Source organism: Neltuma alba, unplaced genomic scaffold (genome assembly GCF_004799145.2).
Source record: "Neltuma alba isolate B1F8T4 unplaced genomic scaffold, ASM479914v2 tig00004723_pilon, whole genome shotgun sequence".
Classification (NCBI taxonomy): domain Eukaryota; kingdom Viridiplantae; phylum Streptophyta; class Magnoliopsida; order Fabales; family Fabaceae; genus Neltuma; species Neltuma alba.
In genome coordinates, this window is record NW_021633835.1 from 21,774 (window position 1) to 41,956 (window position 20,183).

General features: G+C 37.0%; 3 protein-coding genes and 1 non-coding gene across 4 annotated transcripts; 3 read left to right on the forward strand and 1 right to left on the reverse strand.

Moving 5' to 3' along the window:
• The first annotated feature begins 1,287 nt into the window (after positions 1–1,287).
• On the forward strand, positions 1,288–5,899 carry LOC114745590 (enolase). Its single transcript, XM_028933747.1, has 17 exons — positions 1,288–1,449; positions 1,800–1,863; positions 2,158–2,222; positions 2,318–2,365; positions 2,541–2,627; positions 2,707–2,787; positions 3,074–3,175; positions 3,251–3,331; positions 3,629–3,703; positions 3,808–3,870; positions 3,958–4,035; positions 4,520–4,714; positions 4,917–4,967; positions 5,080–5,168; positions 5,282–5,333; positions 5,435–5,491; positions 5,593–5,899. Exons 1-17 carry the CDS (start codon positions 1,384–1,386, stop codon positions 5,671–5,673), a joined length of 1,335 nt encoding a protein of 444 aa, XP_028789580.1. The 5' UTR covers positions 1,288–1,383; the 3' UTR covers positions 5,674–5,899.
• Positions 5,900–6,657: 758 nt separating this feature from the next.
• Positions 6,658–6,740, reverse strand: TRNAL-UAA (transfer RNA leucine (anticodon UAA)). The gene has a single exon. It is a non-coding gene; the product is annotated as a tRNA-Leu (tRNA).
• Positions 6,741–8,631: 1,891 nt separating this feature from the next.
• Positions 8,632–11,628, forward strand: LOC114745589 (splicing factor U2af small subunit B-like). Its single transcript, XM_028933746.1, has 5 exons — positions 8,632–9,021; positions 9,188–9,274; positions 9,365–9,446; positions 10,771–10,897; positions 10,996–11,628. The coding sequence occupies exons 1-5, from the start codon at positions 8,782–8,784 to the stop codon at positions 11,387–11,389; spliced, it is 930 nt and encodes a 309-aa protein (XP_028789579.1). The 5' UTR covers positions 8,632–8,781; the 3' UTR covers positions 11,390–11,628.
• Positions 11,629–12,648: 1,020 nt separating this feature from the next.
• Positions 12,649–18,500, forward strand: LOC114745586 (delta(14)-sterol reductase-like). The gene is made up of 13 exons (XM_028933742.1): positions 12,649–12,932; positions 13,039–13,156; positions 13,261–13,331; positions 13,643–13,699; positions 14,203–14,294; positions 14,464–14,511; positions 14,820–14,940; positions 15,033–15,079; positions 15,696–15,777; positions 16,595–16,671; positions 16,767–16,886; positions 17,830–17,904; positions 18,008–18,500. The coding sequence occupies exons 1-13, from the start codon at positions 12,885–12,887 to the stop codon at positions 18,159–18,161; spliced, it is 1,110 nt and encodes a 369-aa protein (XP_028789575.1). The 5' UTR covers positions 12,649–12,884; the 3' UTR covers positions 18,162–18,500.
• Positions 18,501–20,183: the final 1,683 nt, after the last annotated feature.

A 20,183-nucleotide genomic window follows, 5' to 3' on the forward strand; every position in this document is an offset into this window, starting at 1 on the left:
ACAAATACGTGAAATAAGTTTTATATATATATATATATATATATAATCAACATCAACTTTCAAATTAAGTTATATATTAACTATCAGGAGAGTGCGTATATATATTTATTTAATGAAATTCCACGGCACTGGCTTAGCTGAAATCTTTGACTCGTTGAAGTATGATTTTCTTTTCTCTCATTTCCTGTAAGGGCAACTTGTAGCTGAGTATTTGGCTGCTCTAGTTTTAAGAGAGTTGGGGGCCTAACGGTTTCATTCTTGAATCTCCACCTCCTTTAGCTACTATCATCGTTCGAGAAGCATTGGTTGATGCTGATCTTGGCCTCGATCAGCATCTCTCAGAGGCTAAAAGGGAGGGAATAGGCTGTTTTTATGATTTTGTTTAGCCCTTGTTTTCGTCATTGTTTCTGGTTTTGTTCTCTCTTTTCTAGCTGTTTGTTGAACCTCTTTTCAGTTTCGCTTGTTTCAATGAAAGTTTTTGTTGGTTTAAAAAAAAAAAAACATTGGCTTTGCCTAAATAGAAAGATCAGTATTATCTTTGATCTCAATCGTAAGATTTCGTTTATAAATTATAAATAAAAACCGAAAAGCTTCCTTTCGCTGGTTAAGAGAGAGAGAAGCTTTCTCTCTCGCTCTCTTCGTTTTTTTTTTTTTTGCCAACGAAAAGCTTCCCCTCTCTAATACTGCTTTTCACTGTTAATTGCTTCATTCATATAATATCTATATATTTTTACATTTCATAATTCATAACAAGAAGATACACTACTTTTCTTGCTCCAAACTAATCTATATTATCGAAATAATACGACGACGATAATTGTGATGGGGCTTTATTTTCAAGTGGCGGTCAATGTATGTAAATTTAGCTAGACGTTGAATCACATGACTTATGATTTTTTTTCTTTCAAATTTTTTTACCAACTAGGGTGGTTTTATTTAATTGTTAAATATTAAGTTTACAATAACATAATTTTAATTCTAAAAATGGGGGGAACTGCTTCCATTTCCATAATTTCATCCGTGCCACAAAAAGTGGTCAAATGATATTATTAGAACATAATCTTCTGGAAAATCGGCCACGGAATGGAAATAAACTTTAGGTAAAGAAAAACTGCTACGAGTGCCTGACTCGTCATCGGGTCGAAGGAATGGCAAAAGTTCACCGCAAGCCAAAAGGAAAGAGAATAAAAGGTTTTTACTTTTATTTCTCTGGGTGCGGGTGAAAACTGTGGGGTTCTCCGGCTCTAAACCTAATACAGCTGAAAACTTAATCAGGGTTTTATATAAGCCACTCTTCACTGCGTTCTGTGTTCTGGCTCTCATAAACAAACTCCAGCAAGTCGCCACTTCTTCATCCTTCGCTCGCTCACTCACTCCAGATCTATGGCTTCCATCCAAAGCATCAAGGCGAGGCAGATCTTCGACAGCCGTGGCAATCCTACCGTCGAGGTCTAAACCTGTCCTCATCCTCAATCCTTATTGGCCCCCTTCTTAATATCTTAATTTCGATCATTTCTAGGACTCCGATCTGTTTGTTAACAGTCTCGCCGTCACTGTCTTCCTTTCTTTCTATCCTTCGCTCTTTACTATTGCAGTCTGTTGGTGTTTTTTTTCGAAGCTTGATTATTCCATGTAAATGATTCCTTGGATTTATGATGAGTTCTTTGGATTCACTTGAGTAGACAGTCTTGTAGAAGTTTGAAAAGAACGTTCTCATCTTTCTTACTTTATTTTTATTTCTTTTTGAGAAATGGTTTTTCTTCCGGATACAACTTTGATAACGGTGTTGATTACTACAGGTAGATTTGACATGCAGCGATGGTAGCTTTGCTAGAGCTGCCGTTCCCAGCGGTGCTTCCACTGGTATGCTTTACTTGTCTGGCATCTGGTTTACCGCTTGTTGTGGGTCGTGTTGGTTTTTGACAGTGCGAGCGCTTTTTGCCCCCGTTATATGAACGGAAAATTGTGTTTCTCCTGTCATCTCTACTGATCTGCGATGCTAGAGACTATAGAAATGTTTCAAGTTTTTTGTCATTTTAATTTTTCGTTTCAAACTCGTTCTGTTCAAACGCTTTATATCCCTGGACGCTGGTCATTTTAGATACACTTTTGATGGTATTTTGCCTATCCTTATGCGAACAAACGATTTTGTTTTAGGGATTTATGAGGCTCTTGAATTAAGAGATGGAGGATCTGACTATCTCGGAAAAGGTGTATCGAAGGTAAATCTCGTCCCTGACACTAAATAGCCTGCTAAATTCCCGCGTTGATATATCTATATAAGTATCATGCTCACTTTGTTTTCCTCCTCATTCAGGCGGTTGATAACGTGAACAAAATTATCGCGCCTGCATTGGTTGGCAAGGTTGGTTAAATTCTTTTCTTTTAGTATTATTATTTCGGTATGGATAAAGTATGCCCCCGCTTGTGTGGCAATCTTGTGATAGTCCGATTGTGGATTTTTAAGTACATTAATATATGATTTCAGTAGCTTTGTCAGGCATAATCTCACGCCACTGTTGCCCTGTGACAATGGACAGGATCCAACTCAGCAGACTGTCATTGACAACCTCATGGTTCAACAGCTTGATGGAACTGTTAATGAATGGGGTTGGTGCAAACAAAAGGTGCTTAGCGGATTAGATTTGTTGCTTTACATCACTCATATAATTCTAATTGTCCTAATGCAACTTATGTTTTTATTAGCTTGGAGCAAATGCCATATTGGCAGTGTCTCTTGCAGTCTGCAAAGCCGGTGCTAGTGTCTTGAAGATTCCTCTTTACAAGGTAGATGATGCCTGAGCTGTGAGAGTAACTTGCCACATGTAAAGTACATAAGTGGATCATTGTTTTGAATTTTCTTTTCCCGAGAGAGCTAGTATCTCATGCAACTGACTTTATATTTTCTGTGACGCAATGTTATAGTCTGACCAAACCCATACTTCGTGAGAAAAACAATTTGATCTGGTCCATATTTTTCAAGCGTTTTTTTTTTTTTTTGGGGCGGGGAGGGATGTAGTGGTTGTGTGTATTTCAATGTCTGGCACTGACATTGCCATGCCTTTTTATGCAGCATATTGCAAATCTTGCAGGTAACAAGAAGTTGGTGTTGCCTGTTCCCTCTTTCAATGTTATTAATGGTGGATCACATGCCGGAAACAAGCTTGCCATGCAGGCATGCTATCTAAACTGAGAGAGAGCGAGAGAGATTTTATCTGCAATGAGTGTCTGATCCTTTTTATATATGCAGGAATTTATGATTCTTCCCGTGGGAGCATCCTCTTTCAAGGAAGCCATGAAGATGGGTGTGGAAGTATACCACCATTTGAAGGTCTGTTGAAGTAAACGTATTTGCCTCTCAAAGTGTGTTTAACGCTTTCCAAATGTTTTGTTTTGTCAATAGAAGCTAATGAGTAACTCTTATTCCTTTTATAGTTCTTAAGGATTAAGCCATTAGTATCCAGCTTTATTTGGGTCCTGTTACCATAATTTTGGATTATCTGCAGTTTCTTTGTTACTTTGTCTGATTACATCTTCTTCTGTTCCTGTTGATTTGCATCTTTAATGTAAATTTTCTACTGCTGTTTTTTGAGTATTCAATCATGACAATTGTTCTATGTGATTTCAGGCTGTCATTAAGAAGAAGTATGGTCAAGATGCAGTAAATGTTGGTGATGAAGGTGGCTTTGCTCCTAACATCCAGGTCGATGCAGCCGCAATCTCCTTATGATCTTTCATGCATATAACTTGGGTCAATGATTAGCTGTTTGTCGCTTACTGACAATAGCATCTCTTGCGAGTGTTCAGGAGAACAAGGAAGGACTGGAACTGCTGAAAACTGCCATAGAGAAAGCTGGCTACACAGGAAAAGTAAGTTTTTAATTCTACTTGTTGTTCTTTAAACTTTCTTAATCCCTTAATTTAAGGGGATTTGATGATTTTCTGTTATATTCTTAGGTTGTCATTGGAATGGATGTTGCTGCTTCTGAATTCTACAAATCAGACAAAACATATGACCTGAACTTCAAGGAAGAGGTGAGCTCATTGTACTATGTAAACACTTAAGTGTGGGGTAGGGTAGTTTAAATTTAAGTTCCACTCATTCATTTTACGTAGAGGATTTAACATACCTCAGTATCCAAGAACATTATGGTTTTGTTAACACATTTTATGAGGTGATGGTCGCCTTGAAGGCCTGAGCAATAGGAAAGATATCTACGATGTAATAATAGTTAATGGTGAAAACAGAAGTTCCTCATATAGTTCATCTCTTGATATTTTAAGTTGCTGTTTTGTGCCTGAAGGTTTTTCCTCGTTTGTGTCATTGTACCTTCTTTCATGGGAGTTAAGATATGCTTGTTATCTGACTGCTTGAGAAGATCATTAACAATCAATGTTTATATAAAGCAAATACTCCAAGTTGAAAGGCTCTCATGTTAATGGTGTGTGGTTTAATGTTATTCCTTAGTAGATATGTGCCTGTTTAATTTTGTTTTTGTATTTTCTGTTTCACATGCAGAACAATGATGGCTCGCAGAAGATCTCTGGGGATGCTCTCAAAGATCTTTACAAGTCCTTCGCGACGGAGTATCCCATTGTTTCAATTGAAGATCCTTTTGACCAAGATGACTGGGAGCACTACTCCAAGCTAACTGCTGAGGTTGGAGCCAAAGTACAAATTGTTGGTGACGATCTCTTGGTTACCAACCCAAAGGTTACTACCTGCTGAACTTGATTTTTTTTTTTTAAAATTGAGTTTACTTTGGCGGGGAGGGGTTGTCTTTGTTGTGTTAGGACTTTAAGAGAGAGCATAATGACTTGAAGTTCATTGCAGAAGAAGTGGGGGATCTTAATTATAAGGATTGCTTTGACTGATTGGTTGTATTTCTCTCTTTTTCTTGGGGGAAAAAAAACAGAGGGTTCAGAAGGCAATTGACGTAAAAGCTTGCAATGCACTTTTGCTCAAGGTGATAATCTCCTTTTCATGCTTTTAGGTCCAAGTCATTGGAACCCTCTATCGGTACATGTATTACTAAGATATACTATGATACATCTCCGCTTGACACAATCCTGAGACAGGTTAATCAAATCGGATCTGTGACTGAAAGCATTGAAGCTGTCAGGATGTCCAAGAAAGCTGGATGGGGTGTAATGGCCAGCCACAGGAGGTTTGTGCTCTTCCTTGAAATGCTAATGACCAATGAAGTTTAATTGCCTATTAGCCTGTTCTAAGCTTATAATGCGCTAGCTTTTGAGACTTTTTTAAATGTTCTGGGTGCAGTGGAGAGACCGAGGATACTTTTATTGCTGATCTTTCTGTTGGTTTGGCCACGGTATAATCTTATTCCATCATTCATAGAAGTTGTGCTAGTGGCTCCTTGAAGGCCTTGTCGAAAATTCCAAATTAACTTTGTCATAATTTGCTCTCGAGCAGGGTCAAATCAAGACCGGAGCTCCATGCAGGTCGGAGCGTCTTGCTAAATATAATCAGGTTAGTGGTGGTCATGTGCCTTCGTTGAATATTAGCTACTCGTAGGTCTCATTTAGCTGTCTAGCCTTTTTGTAAATGTTTTTATTTTATTTTCGTGGCAGCTCTTGAGAATTGAGGAGGAGCTTGGTTCTGACGCTGTCTATGCTGGAGCATCCTTCCGCGCGCCTGTTGAACCCTACTAGAGTTTTTAAGCTGAGAAATATGTAGCAACGCATGAGTTAGGGGGCAGTGAGGTTTGCCGCTATGGTTTCGGTTGTGTGGTGAATAAGATTACAGTTAGAAAGAGAACGCGAGTGTTGTTTACAGGATCTTTTTGCGAATAATTCTTAAATTTTGATTTATGGATCAAAGACTGTATTTTGCTAATTTGCGAGTTGGTTAATATTAAGCTTCTAAATATTTGGATTTTGCCCTCTGTTACCTGCATTATATAATCCTCTTGACCGTGTATGCGCCGGGTGTAAGAGGCCAGGAACGCGACTCTGCGTCATTCGTGTTGTATTCTATGACTTTCTTAATGGTGCGGAAAAATTTATGGGGTTAAGGACGTAGTTTTGAAAATTTATTGGCGTTGATGTTGAACTACAATGCCTTCTCGTTAAGTTATCGCCTTCGAATGCCAATATTTGTCCTTATCAGTTCATGGCCTTCGGACATTAAATCGGGCACTTGCTAGTGTTTAAATATCCAGTTAAATCTTAGGCTACGTCAGGCTTAGATTAATGTGGATTTAGATTTGAGATTCAAAATCTTGGATTCATGTATTTAAAAGTTTTTTCACCTCAAAAATGGTTTTTCCTATTAAAAAAATTCACATTAATATCCCACTTGACTTGTCCACATGTTTAAGCAATACTGAGACGATGGCTGGGATTTTAAATAATTCAAGTAGACTAGACATTTGAAATTCCAAGGAAGCTGTAATAAAAGATTTGCTTGAATTTAAAATTGAGAACTATTAATACATTATGAAAAATGATAGACCAATTCAGGCAGAAAAATGTCTTTTGGCAAGACTGGTAAAGAGAGTAAACCAAAAATGCCTCATTGTCCTTCCACCCCTTGCGGCCTAAGCCATGGTCAAATGTAGAAAGGAGCCCACCCCAGCCCACTCCCTTACTGGGACGGCGATGATGAATACAAGTAAAACCAAAATTCCGGACAATTGCAGGCTGTGGGGTTCGAACCCACGCGCACTTATGTGCAGAAGATCTTAAGTCTTCCCCCTTAACCTCTCGGGCAAACCTGCACCTTGAGATTCCCCTCCCCCTTATTACCCTACAAATCTAGCTAGAATCTAACTAAAATAGTGAACCCTTCATCCCCACACATCACCCTTTTTTTTTTTTTTTAAGGAATATCACCTATAGTCCTTTTCGCTTCACATCTATAGGAGATTATTTGGGAGCAAAGGAAACAAATTAGAAGATTGTTTCTAAGCGCTAAAAAGAAAAGACAGCGGTACATTTTTAAATGCTTTTAATATTTTTAAAAACAAATAAAATGTAAGTTGATACACGAGTTCAAACCAAACTAATAATAACAATAATTACGTCGTTGGTCTAAAAAATGCTTATTACACAATGCTTGATATGGCAGTCTATAAAGACATTGCATCCTTAATTTATTTTAAATAGCGATTGATAGACTTCCATACTGTTGATAATATGGCTTATACATTTTACCGGCCATTTGATACCTCGTAATTACGGTCCAACCTCAGGCCACGCCGGCTTCAATTGAAAGAGGCTCTCATAATATGGATTCGCCATTCCCACAATCCCACATGTAAATATTATATAGCTGATTTTATATTTATAATTTGAATAAATTTCTCACTCTTTTTTCAATTGTTAATACACCTATATAGATCTTCAATACGTATCTAACTCATATTGGTGATTCTTTTTCATATCAGGGCAGCCTCTATTTTTGCTAAGAAAATTTAACATGCATTTAACTTAATAATTAATAACTTTTAAATTAAACGGAAGACTATACTTTTGAAACTTAAAATTAGCAGAGAGAACTTATACATAAAAACAGAAATTATGATTGCGAGTTTACGACTAGAAGGCGGGAATGGATGACTGGATTTCGCTAGCGGAACACGCGTCTGGGATTTTTATCTTTTTGGTTAGCGGGGGAAAAAAACCAGAGGGAGAGAGGATTTTATCTATGTATCTTTTATTATATTAAAAATCATAAACAGAGATAGATTGCTGGCAAAAAAAATATCACATCTAGTTTTTATATAAGACCAAATTAGGTCATTTGAAAAGATTAAAAAAACTAAATAAATTACATTAAAATATTTACATTTGTCATTTTTTTAAATTAATTCACTTCATTTATAAATTAGTAGCATATAGTTTATTTCAGGTAAATGTTACTCTTCTTGTCATTAATATAGGACTTAGTTGTTGAATTAATTGTGGTTCTAAATACAAGATCTGTTTATCATATTTATCAATTTTTTTCTAAATTATTCACATAGATACTACCTCAATCATAATCAAATAGAAGAGGGAGAGAGGATATTATGAAAGATTATTATGGTGTTTTAAGAAAAAATATCATATTTCTTATAATTAACTAACTTACTTAATTTTTTTAATTTAATCAAATTAGTTAAATAGATCTTATACTCCTCCGGTCCTTAATTATTGAGTTGGTTTTGATCCTAAATATAAAATCCATTTATCATATTTATCAGTTTTTTCTAAATTATCCTTATAGATACTCCCTTAACCATAATCAAGTAGAAAAGGAAGATGGGGTATTAAAAAAGATGATTATGGTATTTTAAAAAAACCTGTCATATTTCTTATAATTAACTAACTTACCTAACTTCCTTAATCTAATCTAATCAGTCAAATGGGTCTAATATTAAGGACCGAAAGAATATTAAGGATCGGAGGAGTATATTATAATAATTAAGTAATTTATTTAATATTTTAAAATTAATTAATTGTGTGTAATGTTAAGAATAGCTGGATCGAAGGTAATATAACAAAATAGATATATAGAAATTCGTAAATCATATAGCTCGAGACGATATATAAAATATGTTGGCAAAAAAAGGAGACGATATATAAAATATAGGGTGAGGAGGTATTTTCATAAACCCCACTTCTTTCCTCCTTATTCTCTCACTGCTGCTCCGTTGAAGAAGGGGATCTCTGCTTGTTTAAACCAAACCCTAAAAACCAAAACAGCACAGATTGTGAGACTCGCGGGAGCCACGCCAAGTATAAGAGGGTGAGTCTGTTATCTGCGTTCATTAGGCGATGGCGGAGCACTTGGCGTCGATTTTCGGCACGGAAAAGGACAGGGTGAACTGCCCCTTCTACTTCAAGATCGGAGCCTGCAGGCATGGTGACCGCTGCTCCAGACTTCACACTAAGCCCACCATTAGCCCTACTCTTCTTCTCTCCAATATGTATCAGAGGCCTGACATGATCACTCCCGTCGTTGACCCTAACCAAGGACAAGCACTGGATCCCGACAAGGTCCAGGATCACTTCGAGGTTCGAATTACATTTCTCTCTGTATTTCGATGTTGTCTTTTCTTTTTCTTCTTCATATTTATTTTTGTTCTTTCACTTTTGTTATTGTTGGCTTCTGAAATCGGCAATTCTGGCCCTGAGAAGTAAGTATGGCATTTCTAATTACAAAAATTGTCGGTGAGTGCAGGATTTCTATGAAGATCTATTTGAGGAGTTGAGCAAGTATGGAGAAATTCAGAGCTTGAATATTTGTGATAATTTGGCCGATCACATGGTATACCTTCGCTCTCTCTCTCAGCTTATTTCTTTTCATATTTCTCTCTACTTGGTCTGATTATGTAATAATTTTTGTTTCGCTGGTCAGGTTGGCAACGTATATGTTCAGTTTAAAGAGGAAGACCATGCTGCTAATGCGCTGATGAATCTGAGTGGTAGATTTTATTCAGGTTAACTTCAATCTTCTTTCCTTTTCCTTTTTTATTGTCTTATAACAGGTTATCTTCCTCTTGTTAGTCTTTACGGTTGCTTTAATTTCCGATTGAAACTGATTTGCGGTGGACAGAATATCATAAGAATTGACTCATCTGGTATTTGTTGTCAGCGGTAATCCATTTAAACGAGAGTGTGCAAACGTATTTGATATATTACATCCTTAAAGTGATCATTTGTATCTATAATATAGGGGTCTTAGGAGTTAAATATTAAAGGAACCATTTTTTGTATGGGCTTCAGGCACTACTGATTTTTTCCATAGAAATATAATTTAGCCCTTTCTATCAATTGTGACCTAACATGACCGGGAGTTGTCTTAATGGTCGTACATTTCACTCGTTTGAGTCATTGTATGGACGAGGTTCAAGACTCAGGAAGAAAGTAAAGGTAATGTTCGCTGTAGATTTTATCTGGATGTGGTCAAATCTGATAAACTGCCCACGCTATTCTATTGTGGGATTAATTTTCCATGGAAAGGGTTTCCATGCTGTAGGTTTTCCATTGTATTAGTCTCCTTTTGTCTTGACAGCTATGAGCATATTGTGTTCACTGTTATATGATCAGTGAAGCGTCTAGTGTCTTGAGAATTATATCAATCATTTATTGTGTGCGCTTTCAACTTTCCTATGCTTTCTATCAATCATGTATGTATGTTGGCATGTATTTATGTATGTATATATGTATGTGAGTATACTTTCACTTCTTTATGCCTCTTCTCAGGGTTGATCAATTTTTTTGGTCTTTCCGAGTATTCAGATGAATCCCCTGTTATTATATTTTTTTCAACATTCTTGCTTGCATCTGATGCTCTAATTGGTTTAAATTTATCAACTTATTTTGGAGAAGTGGGATTTTTTTTTATTTTTAAAAAAGGGAAATTAGCTTCTGGTTCATGATTAACTGGGATGCATGATTACTATGGTTCACAAGACTGGTTAGTTGGCTTGCTCTCCCTTTCATCTCTCTTCCCTGTAGTAAGAAGGCATGGTTATGCCATGCATTAGAATTATTCCTAGGAATAAAATGGTATTTTGCTTGAAGTATATTGTGTTGTTCATACTTGTAGTTTCACCAACATTTGGGGATTGTCACCGGCAAGACATAAGCATGTGTAGATTATTTTTGCTGCACCTAAATTTTTTTTTCCCCACCAAAAAAAAAACCGATCTGCAAAGTGAAACACTGAGGACTGTATTGTGATTGAGGCCCCTGTACCCCACTTCAAACTATTGAAATTATCATCACTTCAAAACTTCTAACTTTGTATGACACTGCCAGGGCGACCTATCATTGTTGATTTCTCTCCGGTGACGGATTTTCGAGAAGCTACTTGTAGGCAGTATGAGGAAAATGTTTGCAATCGTGGTGGCTATTGCAATTTCATGCACCTGAAGAAGATTAGCAGGTTGGTTTTTCAGCATAGTGGGCTTTCCTTATCAAACATTTTTGGCACTGGCATGTTTGTTTTGATCATCTATTTACTCTCTGCTTTTCTGGTTTTAGGGAGTTGAGAAGGCGGTTATTTGGGAGAAACAGGCGGTGGAATGGTCGTGGGGGAAGCAGGAGCAGGAGCCCTCCAAGGCATCGCAATCATGATGACCGTTCACATGCTGGACGTGGTTCAGGTAGAAGAGATTATGACAGACATGGCCACCATGGTAGGAGCAGGTTGCCTAGGAGCCGTAGTCCTCGGAGAAGAACAAATAGAAGTAGAAGTCCTGTGGGAAGGGACAGGAGCCCTGTTAGAGAAAGTAGTGCGGAAAGGAGAGCTAAAATAGAGCAATGGAACAGGGAGAAGGAACTCGAAGAATCTGGAAACAGGGACAACAGAAACTGTAATGATAACGAACGGGGTGTTACTCAGAATGGAGGCGAATTTGATGACCATCGAATATAGTGGCAGTATCGTCACTGAGGCCAGAATGATTAAGACCCTGTAGTCAGTGTGGCATGTAATCTGGTCTGTACTGTTTGCACGTCCAGTAAGCGTAGTTTTTGAAGTGTGTCCTAATTTGGATTGTTCATTTAGTTTTTAAGTTATAATAGTTTGTAATATCTATATTTTTGCAAGTCATGTGGTAGCACCAAGATGGAATAGATAAAATTCAGTTTTCAGTAATTTTGTTCATACCCCAAGGTCATATTTGGAATTATGGGCTAACTTTTTAGGAAAATGGAATAGGAGAGGAGGAGGATGTTTTCATGGAGAGGCTATTTTTGGGTCAGAAATGTGTTTCGCAGGCATGAAGGAATTTGAAATGCTTTTTGGTATGGGGAGTTGATTATAAAGCAACCGGGATATGAAAGAAGGCGTCCAAGCGGAGCGGGGAGCGGGGAGCGGGGAGCGGTTAAGTGACATGAATAAAATATCAGAATTAAGTCTTAAAAGAAAAGTGTATAACGTGTATTGGCAAAGTGAACTAACTAGGAAAGTAGAATGTGCAAAGAAGAGATGGAGATGAGAAAATGAAAAGATGATTCTGTATTATTTTCTTGCATGACAATGCAAATCTTCTTGTGTCTCATGATAAATTACAAGTAGTTAATAATAAAACTCATGAATAGAAGTTGAGTTACAGAGCTAATAGAATAATGGAGAAAGAATGAGAATTATCTGGAAAAAGATGAGGAAAATGGAGGTGGACATTCATGCAACTTTTGATATGCAAAACAGGCCAAAATTTTCCCCCAAAAACAAAAGTCGAAAAATTCGATCGAAAGTCCCTTTTTCTTTCCTTTTAAATGCTGAAGATGGATGTACAATCTAGCAACAAAAGAACTTGGTACTCTTTTACTCTTTAACCCTACAGGAGATACTGCGATTGAGATTGGAGAAATTAGTAATAGAGTATTTGGTACAATGACGAAACTTTTGGGGTAGGGATTTGAATTCCAATTTAATTTTGGAAAGTCTACAACTGCTATAAGTACATCAATGAATGCCCTCTAATATCCATAATTATAATTCAGGTATATGAATCTAAAATTCCAATTTAGTAGCATAAAGAATTAACAAGTGTTGGAAACAAATTCACAATCCCCTCTCACGTTTGCGCCTTTAAAGTGGGGAGGTGATCACATATTCACTGTGATGAACTTTTCTAAACGAAATTTACGGTTATGCCCCGGTGGCTATTCCACAGCCTTCAGTTTAACCCCCACTTCTTCGAATTTTAACTACAATACAAAGCGCTGCGCAGAGGAGAATTTAAAATAGAAAAAAGGTTTGGAGCGCGTATTGTTGATTCATATCTCAGCTGCGGCTTCAGTAGCTGAGAGACTGAGAGGAAGATTGAAAGGAGCAAAGGGATAGAAGTGGCCTAGCATCTAACCTAAATATTGAACTCAACCAGGCCACGCATCTGAGAAAAATTTTAGTGGGAGAGGCAGAGATGGATCTGGGTTTTCTGATTCACGCTCTAATTCCGTCCTGGAACTCCGTTAGTGCCTCCATTCGTGAAATGAGTGTTCATCATTCCGATTATTTGGTCATAACGTGAAATTTCCCCTCTGTTCATTTTTTTCCCGCCTTTTTATCTGGAGCAGGTTGCTTTGCTAGTGGGATTCTTTGCTTACTTGGCGATTGCTGGAGCCATTGTGCCTGGAAAAGTTGTCCCTGGAGTGATTTTGGCGGATGGAACTCGTCTTCACTACCGCTGCAATGGTCAGTTTTATTAAATGTATGCTTCTTGTATCAGAATGTTTACGCGAACAGAAGAGAGTCAAGTGACTTGAGTAAATATACAATTTGTTTTTCGCGTTTCCCAGGTTTGTTCTCGCTACTTCTGTTGGTTGCACTTCTTGGGATCAGTGCCAATATGGGTTTCATATCGCTTACTGTATGTATTCTCTGCGTGTGAGCCTTCTGCTGCTTAATTCAGTTCAGTGCGATTGTCTTCCTCTACATGCAGTAGCAAACATTTCGTGACAAATAAAATACTGCAGAACCAAACACCGATTTTATTTATTAATTTTTATGGTGAACTATGGCAACTAAATTGCACATCTAAAGTTTAAAAACGAGAAATAATGCACGCAAATTGAAAGCAATTTTGAATTCACAGGAAAAACACAATAATTAGGATTTTAATTATATATATATATATATATATATATATATATATGTTGATGATGTTGATGATCCTTGCAGGTTGTATCTGAGGGAGGACTGGAGCTGCTGTCCGCAACTTTTATCTTCAGTTTTCTTGTATGTGAAGCTTAATGCCACAACTTAAAAGATCTTGTGGAATCTGAGTCATGGGTTCACTATGATATGATTTTCCTTTCCAATATCACGTGGCTACATTAGTTCGATAGGATGAAGTTTTAGTGGGGCGTCTATATCTTAGAGGCAGATGCTGTTGCTTATTTTATTCAGCTGTATCCTCTCATTATCATAAATTATGTTGGTAGTTATGCTGCATTGCTGAATGCTAACGGAGGTTAATTAGTAAACTCTTCATGTCAACGATAACAATTAGGTGAAGAATATACATCTATAGCCAACTTTTCAGTGTTATACCAAGGTGCAAAACAAGGTTATTCTCTGACTAGTTATAAACTTCTAAAATCCTGATGTCATTTTACAAGCTGCAATGTTGTGTGATGATAACTCATTTGAATGCCTGCTCATCTATTCTTATTGTTCTCTACAGTGTTTTACCCTCCTTTTCAGTTATTTTGTTCGTCTCTTCCATTTACACATGTTAGGTGACTCTGGTACTCTGTTTTGCTGGCTGCAAGTCACGCAGTAAAGATTCATCTCTCAAACCTCATATCAGTGGAGATCTTATTCATGACTGGTATGTGCAAAATAGTGAGGATGCTTAGGTTGACATTAACTCAAGATAGAATGGTTTCAGGTTTTTTTTTTCATGTATTTTCAGCCAACACCCTAATCCTGCGTCATATATGCTACAGCTGAGTTTGTTTTGATTTTTTTTTTTTTTTTTTTGTATTCTAATTTAACAGGTGGTTTGGAATACAGCTGAATCCTCATTTTATGGGAATTGACCTCAAGTACGCGATCTACTCATCACTTCCCCTTGTTTTTTTTCTATTCCCCCCCGTGTATTAATAAGTTACAAGGTGGTATGTATGTCATTTCTACCTAATGTATTATGGAAATTACTTTTTATCTAGGTATCTGGTAAATGAAGTATGCATGCAAGTTTAACTTCGTATCCTAATATGCATCATGACTGACTTTTTCAATGAAGAAAGCATATGACATGCTTAGCATAGTGTAATGGGCATAGTGTAATGGCTGTGAGGGTATAATTTAATCCAACATGTCGCCAAACCTTTAATGGAGTTATATTTTGCAGGTTTTTCTTTGTTAGAGCTGGAATGATGGGGTGGCTTCTTATCAATTTATCAGTTCTTGCAAAGAGTGTTCAAGATGGTACCTTGGGCCAGCCGATGATCCTTTACCAATTATTTTGTGCGGTAATCCAGAAATCATGCATGCGATCTTTCTTTAATGAAAAAATCTTTACTGCGGGTATCTGATGTGTGAATTTCTTATCTTTATATTCCAGTTATACATTCTGGACTACTTTGTACATGAGGAGTACATGACATCCACGTAAGTGAATTAATTACTATTTTTAGGAGATCCAGTAAAGACTTGGCTAAGAGATCGCGAGCTTCGTGTTAATTTAATTATTAGGCTAGAAAATTGCTGCCCACACCTCATCCCTTCTGCAGTAGGACGAGAAATATTTTATGTGCATTATTTCCTGTTCGATTAGACGCACTTGCATCATAGTTTGCCTCAAGCCTTTTTTCATTCTAGTGTAATCGTCTGTATGTGTGCAAATTAATATATGCCTTGTTATGTTTTTTGCTGGCATTTCAGTGGAATTTTATGTTGTTGAAATGCTTCTATGCGTAATATGTTTATTTCAACATCTCCTGTTACGTTTCTTTTAAGTGAAACTAGAATGGGTCCCATGTGGTGCATGGAATCCAGGAAATGAGTCGCACACCTCATGGCTCATGAGTAGTGCGACTTGTTAGAGTTTTGATGTTACACCCACACACCCACAGATTTGTTATTAAATACTTAAATCTCAATTCATTACATAATTCTTTTGTCCTGCATTGTTTCTGCCAGTAAATGGGAAGTTTTTACTCAACTATATATCATTCTTCCTCAGTCTTCCTTATTCACTGATAATAATGTGAGTCTTCTTTTGCAGATGGGACATAATTGCGGAGAGACTGGGATTCATGTTGGTCTTTGGAGATCTAGTGTGGATTCCTTTCACTTTCAGCATACAGGCAAGTTGCTTGAACAATAAATTGAGATGGGGAATAAAAAGAAAAATAAAGATTTTGCCAATGAAAGGGAGAAAATTCACTATATTCTGGGAAAAATGCAAGGAAGAAGCTAGTCTTGGAGTTAGATGCAGCTCTTATACCCTTGCCATTAAGTTTCCCAATTAAAACATGATAAGTGTATAGTTCTTCATGTATAATTTAATTGGAGAGCCGTACAGTTCTGTGTAAAAACAATATACTTGTCATGTTTTAATTGGGAACTTGATGACAGATGTATGGGGTTGCATATAAACTTTTTCCCCCAAAAAATAACAGTAATAGAAGACATGAGGAGAGTTTGTGACTGCATGTAACCTCATGACAGCCATGCTTCTATTTCAAATAGCAGGTCTTGATTTAGATTTACCTTTCCCAGGGCCGATTAACATTTTTATGAACTCGTGTGTTATAGTCTGTAACTGTTCGGAATTCTTGGGGGCAAACAAAGTTATTTAGTTTGAGCAGTTGTAAAATCATTTTCTTGGGCGACTTGCTCGAGCACTTCTTCTCTTGCCTTCTTTATACTCTGAAGTTCAGTGTGGGCAGATTTTCACGTGCTGGATTTGTGCTCTGTGTAGTCGTTCATTTACTTTTATGAAAATGATGTTTCTCTATTAACCAATACTAAGCAATGGTCTAAACTGGTCTTAAATAGTTTGGGCCTATATTGGTCTTGGTAGGATAGAGGAACTTACCCCAGCTATTCATAGATGTACCTTCTTATATAATATGACTTCCACAGATCTTGCATGCGTTAACGATCTGTTATTGCTGTTAGGGATGGTGGCTTTTGTGGAACAAGGTGGAGCTACCAACCACTGCTGTTATCGCAAATTGCCTTTTCTTCCTGATTGGGTAAGTTAACTATAGGCCATAATATCTTATTAGCGCATGAGCATTTCTTTATGGAGATCATATTAATATTTACTTTGTTGAATAAAAATGCATAGATACATGGTATTTCGAGGAGCTAACAAGCAAAAACATGATTTCAAAAAGAATCCAAAGGCTCTAATATGGGGTAAGCCTCCAAAGGTCATTGGAGGCAAGTTGCTTGCTTCTGGTTATTGGTAAGATTTCATCTGATATTTTTCTTCTCATTATGAAATGAGCATATTTTCCTGTTCTTCCTTATATTTTACGTTGTCAAATTATGTAGTTTAAAAAAAATCATCAATTTGTTTGGAAACAATGTGCATTTGTGTTTTTCAGAGGTTATTAAGTTATATTAATTTGCACATACTCTTCCGGTTCTATTTATAAGGCACAACAAAAAAAAACTTAAAATGCACTAATTCTATATTAAAATATAATAACTTTTTAACTTTATCCCTATTTAATATATACACTTTCAAAAAAATTATATACACTATAATAAGTAAAAGACAAAATAGTTTATTCATACTAAAAATTTAATAAAGTGACTTATAGAACAAATTTCTCTCTCTGCCTTATGAATAGGACGGGAGGAATAGCACTTTATGGTGAGAATCCATCATCTAGGGGTGAACGGAAGAATCATAAAAATATATATATAAGTTATTAAAAAATCTAGGGAGATTGAGCTAGTGAAGACTATACGGCTTGATTGTACCATTTAGTTTGACAAGATCCGAAAAAAAGAGCTGCAAAGAGGAATGCTGATTCGGAAGGGCAAGGTTTATTGGAAGGTAAACAAATGATAGATTCAGTTTGCCATTCCCATGTTTCACAAGGTCATGACATAGTCGGCATATGTTAATTCTTTTATTTTTATTATGATTACTCTTATTAATTTTTTAAGAAGGCAAGCATAATTTGAGGAGGGAAGAAAAAAGGCATCGCCAATCACTAGAACATGCCACTTTTTTGGCATTGTGCAGAAAATCTGAACTTTTTGTCAGTCGAAGTTTATGCTTTTTCGTGTCACCGTATCACGTCATGGTCACGGTAGAACTGTTGGGAGAAATTTCCATATTCTTGATCTTGTTTTGCAAGGAAGTTATTGATGCATTGAATTATTTTTTGTTGAAGGGGCATTGCTAGACACTGTAATTACTTGGGGGATCTGCTGCTGGCTCTCTCCTTTAGCTTACCCTGTGGTATAAGGTGATCTCTTTGATGTTGTTGGTGAACTTTCATATGAAAATATGGATACTAATTTCCATCAGTAAAAGGATTCCAGGCATTTATTGTTTGCTCATTTTTACAGTTCACCAATTCCATACTTCTATCCAATTTATCTTCTAATTCTGCTGATCTGGAGAGAGAGAAGGGATGAAGCTCGTTGTGCACAGAAGTATAGAGAAATATGGGCACAATACCGTCAACTTGTTCCATGGAGGATATTGCCTTACGTATACTAAGAACCTGGGCTTCAATGTGTCGGCTATAGGAGACCCCTGTCAGGAATCTTAAGCTTCCATGCTTTCTTGATCACATTTTGATTGAAGAGAAAATGGATCTCTTGCGAGAGACTTGCCATCGCATATTATGTGGTGCTTTTTCATCGAGAAGCGAGGGAAATTATCAAATTGGTTGTTTTCGTTTAACCCTGATCAGTATGTCTTGAGATTGAGCCAGGAAGAGCAGAACCGAGAGCTTGCAGCCTTAATCTTGTTCTGCATGAATACGAACTTGGAGAAATTCGATGCTTGCATTTACTTGTCCTGGATCCATTATAAAAAGAGCGAACATTGTTTTTACACTTCCCTCAATTTTCTCTCAACCCATTTTCTTCATCAATTTTTTTCCACATCCCAACCATAAAACGGGCTCATATTCCAATTTGATAGGATTATTTAAGTCCGGATTAAATTGAAGATCTCAGATAAGAATCTACTGGTGCATGAAAGGAAAAGAAATAATAGGAAAAGATAAGCATACTCGTATTTCGTTGTATGCTGGGAAAATGGACACTCCTCTCTCTGAAAACCAGTATCTATACCCGTTTTACCTCGCGGCCGTGAGGCTGGTAGTGTAGCTCATAGCTGCGTCTGATAAGCTCAGTGATGATCTTGAGCACGATTGCGAACGAAGATGCAGGAGGCATGTGCCTTGTCCACCTCTTGGCTCTGCCTTTGCGCATCAAAGGGATCCATCTAAGCAGAATCAACTGACTCAGTTATGCCTGCATCTACCGAAAAGTCATGTGGAAGGTCTTGGTTGGTGTGGTGGAGAAAACACATGTGGAAGCTCAATGCCAAATCTATAGAAAGAGTTGTGAAAAGAAAAAAGAAAAAAAAAGAAAGAAAAACTGAAACAAAATCAAGTCAAATTTGTAGGGCAGTTTAGAGTGGAAAGTTAATTAGGCGCGGTCTAATAAATTTATTAATTATATTTGATTGATAGTTTGGTGGAACGATCAGTGACTTGAATTCTTTAGCTGCATTGTCATTATCATTAGGGGAAGAAGCACGTGCACGTCACAATTGTGGACCCCGCGGGGCAGCGAAATGAGTCAAGTGCCGAGTGATCTCGTTCGGTCCATTAACAGGTGGAAGCTCTACAGCTGCGAAAACAAAAATGGAGGGACGGTTTGAGACGATAAGACTTCATTGGAATTTGCGGGTGGATAAATTCGTTTCATCCTTATCACTTACCTTTGACGCACATTTCCAAGTGCTTGAAATAAATTACTCTCACCCACAACGCAGAGAATCTCCATCATTTTTCTCAGAATACAGCCCCTGTCCAGGTGATTGGTATTTACCCTCCGTTTTTTCCCCCTCGTCCCATTTTGTTTAATTGAAAACTTCATTTGGGAACAATTACTATAAGAAATGATGCCTAAACATAAAATTGCTCCTAGAGCCACGTGCTCCCCCCCCCCCCAAAACTCATTCTTCAATTCTGTGAATAGTGTTAATAACATCCAAATTTCATACAAATCAAATGATGATAATTATTGGGAGAAATACAATCAAATCCTAAAAAATTACCCTAAAATCCGTTACTAATGACAAATAATGATAACTGATTTTTGCTGCTCACTTGTTATTAAGATTTTAAGATAATTAGAATTTTTTTAAAATCTAATTTCAATTCTTTCATAATTATTTATACCACCTGATTAATTGATTTTCTTAAAAAAGAAAAGTGTGTGGCAGCAATTCAAAGAGAATGGTTTAGCCGGTTGGGGGTGTTTTAATTTTGAGAGCCTTGTGCAGAGACCGCTACAGAGGGATCAGTCCTGTCATATTGAGATAAGAGTCAGTGGTCGGATTGGATAATATCGTCTTTTTGGAAGTGGATGATGACAAGTACGAGACCACAGTCACGTGAGAAACTAATCACTGAGCCAAAGCGCAAAGGTCGTCCTGCCCTGCCCTCCCCATTCTGGGCTTTTAAATAATTAATTTTGATTAATTAAATAAACAACTGTGGAT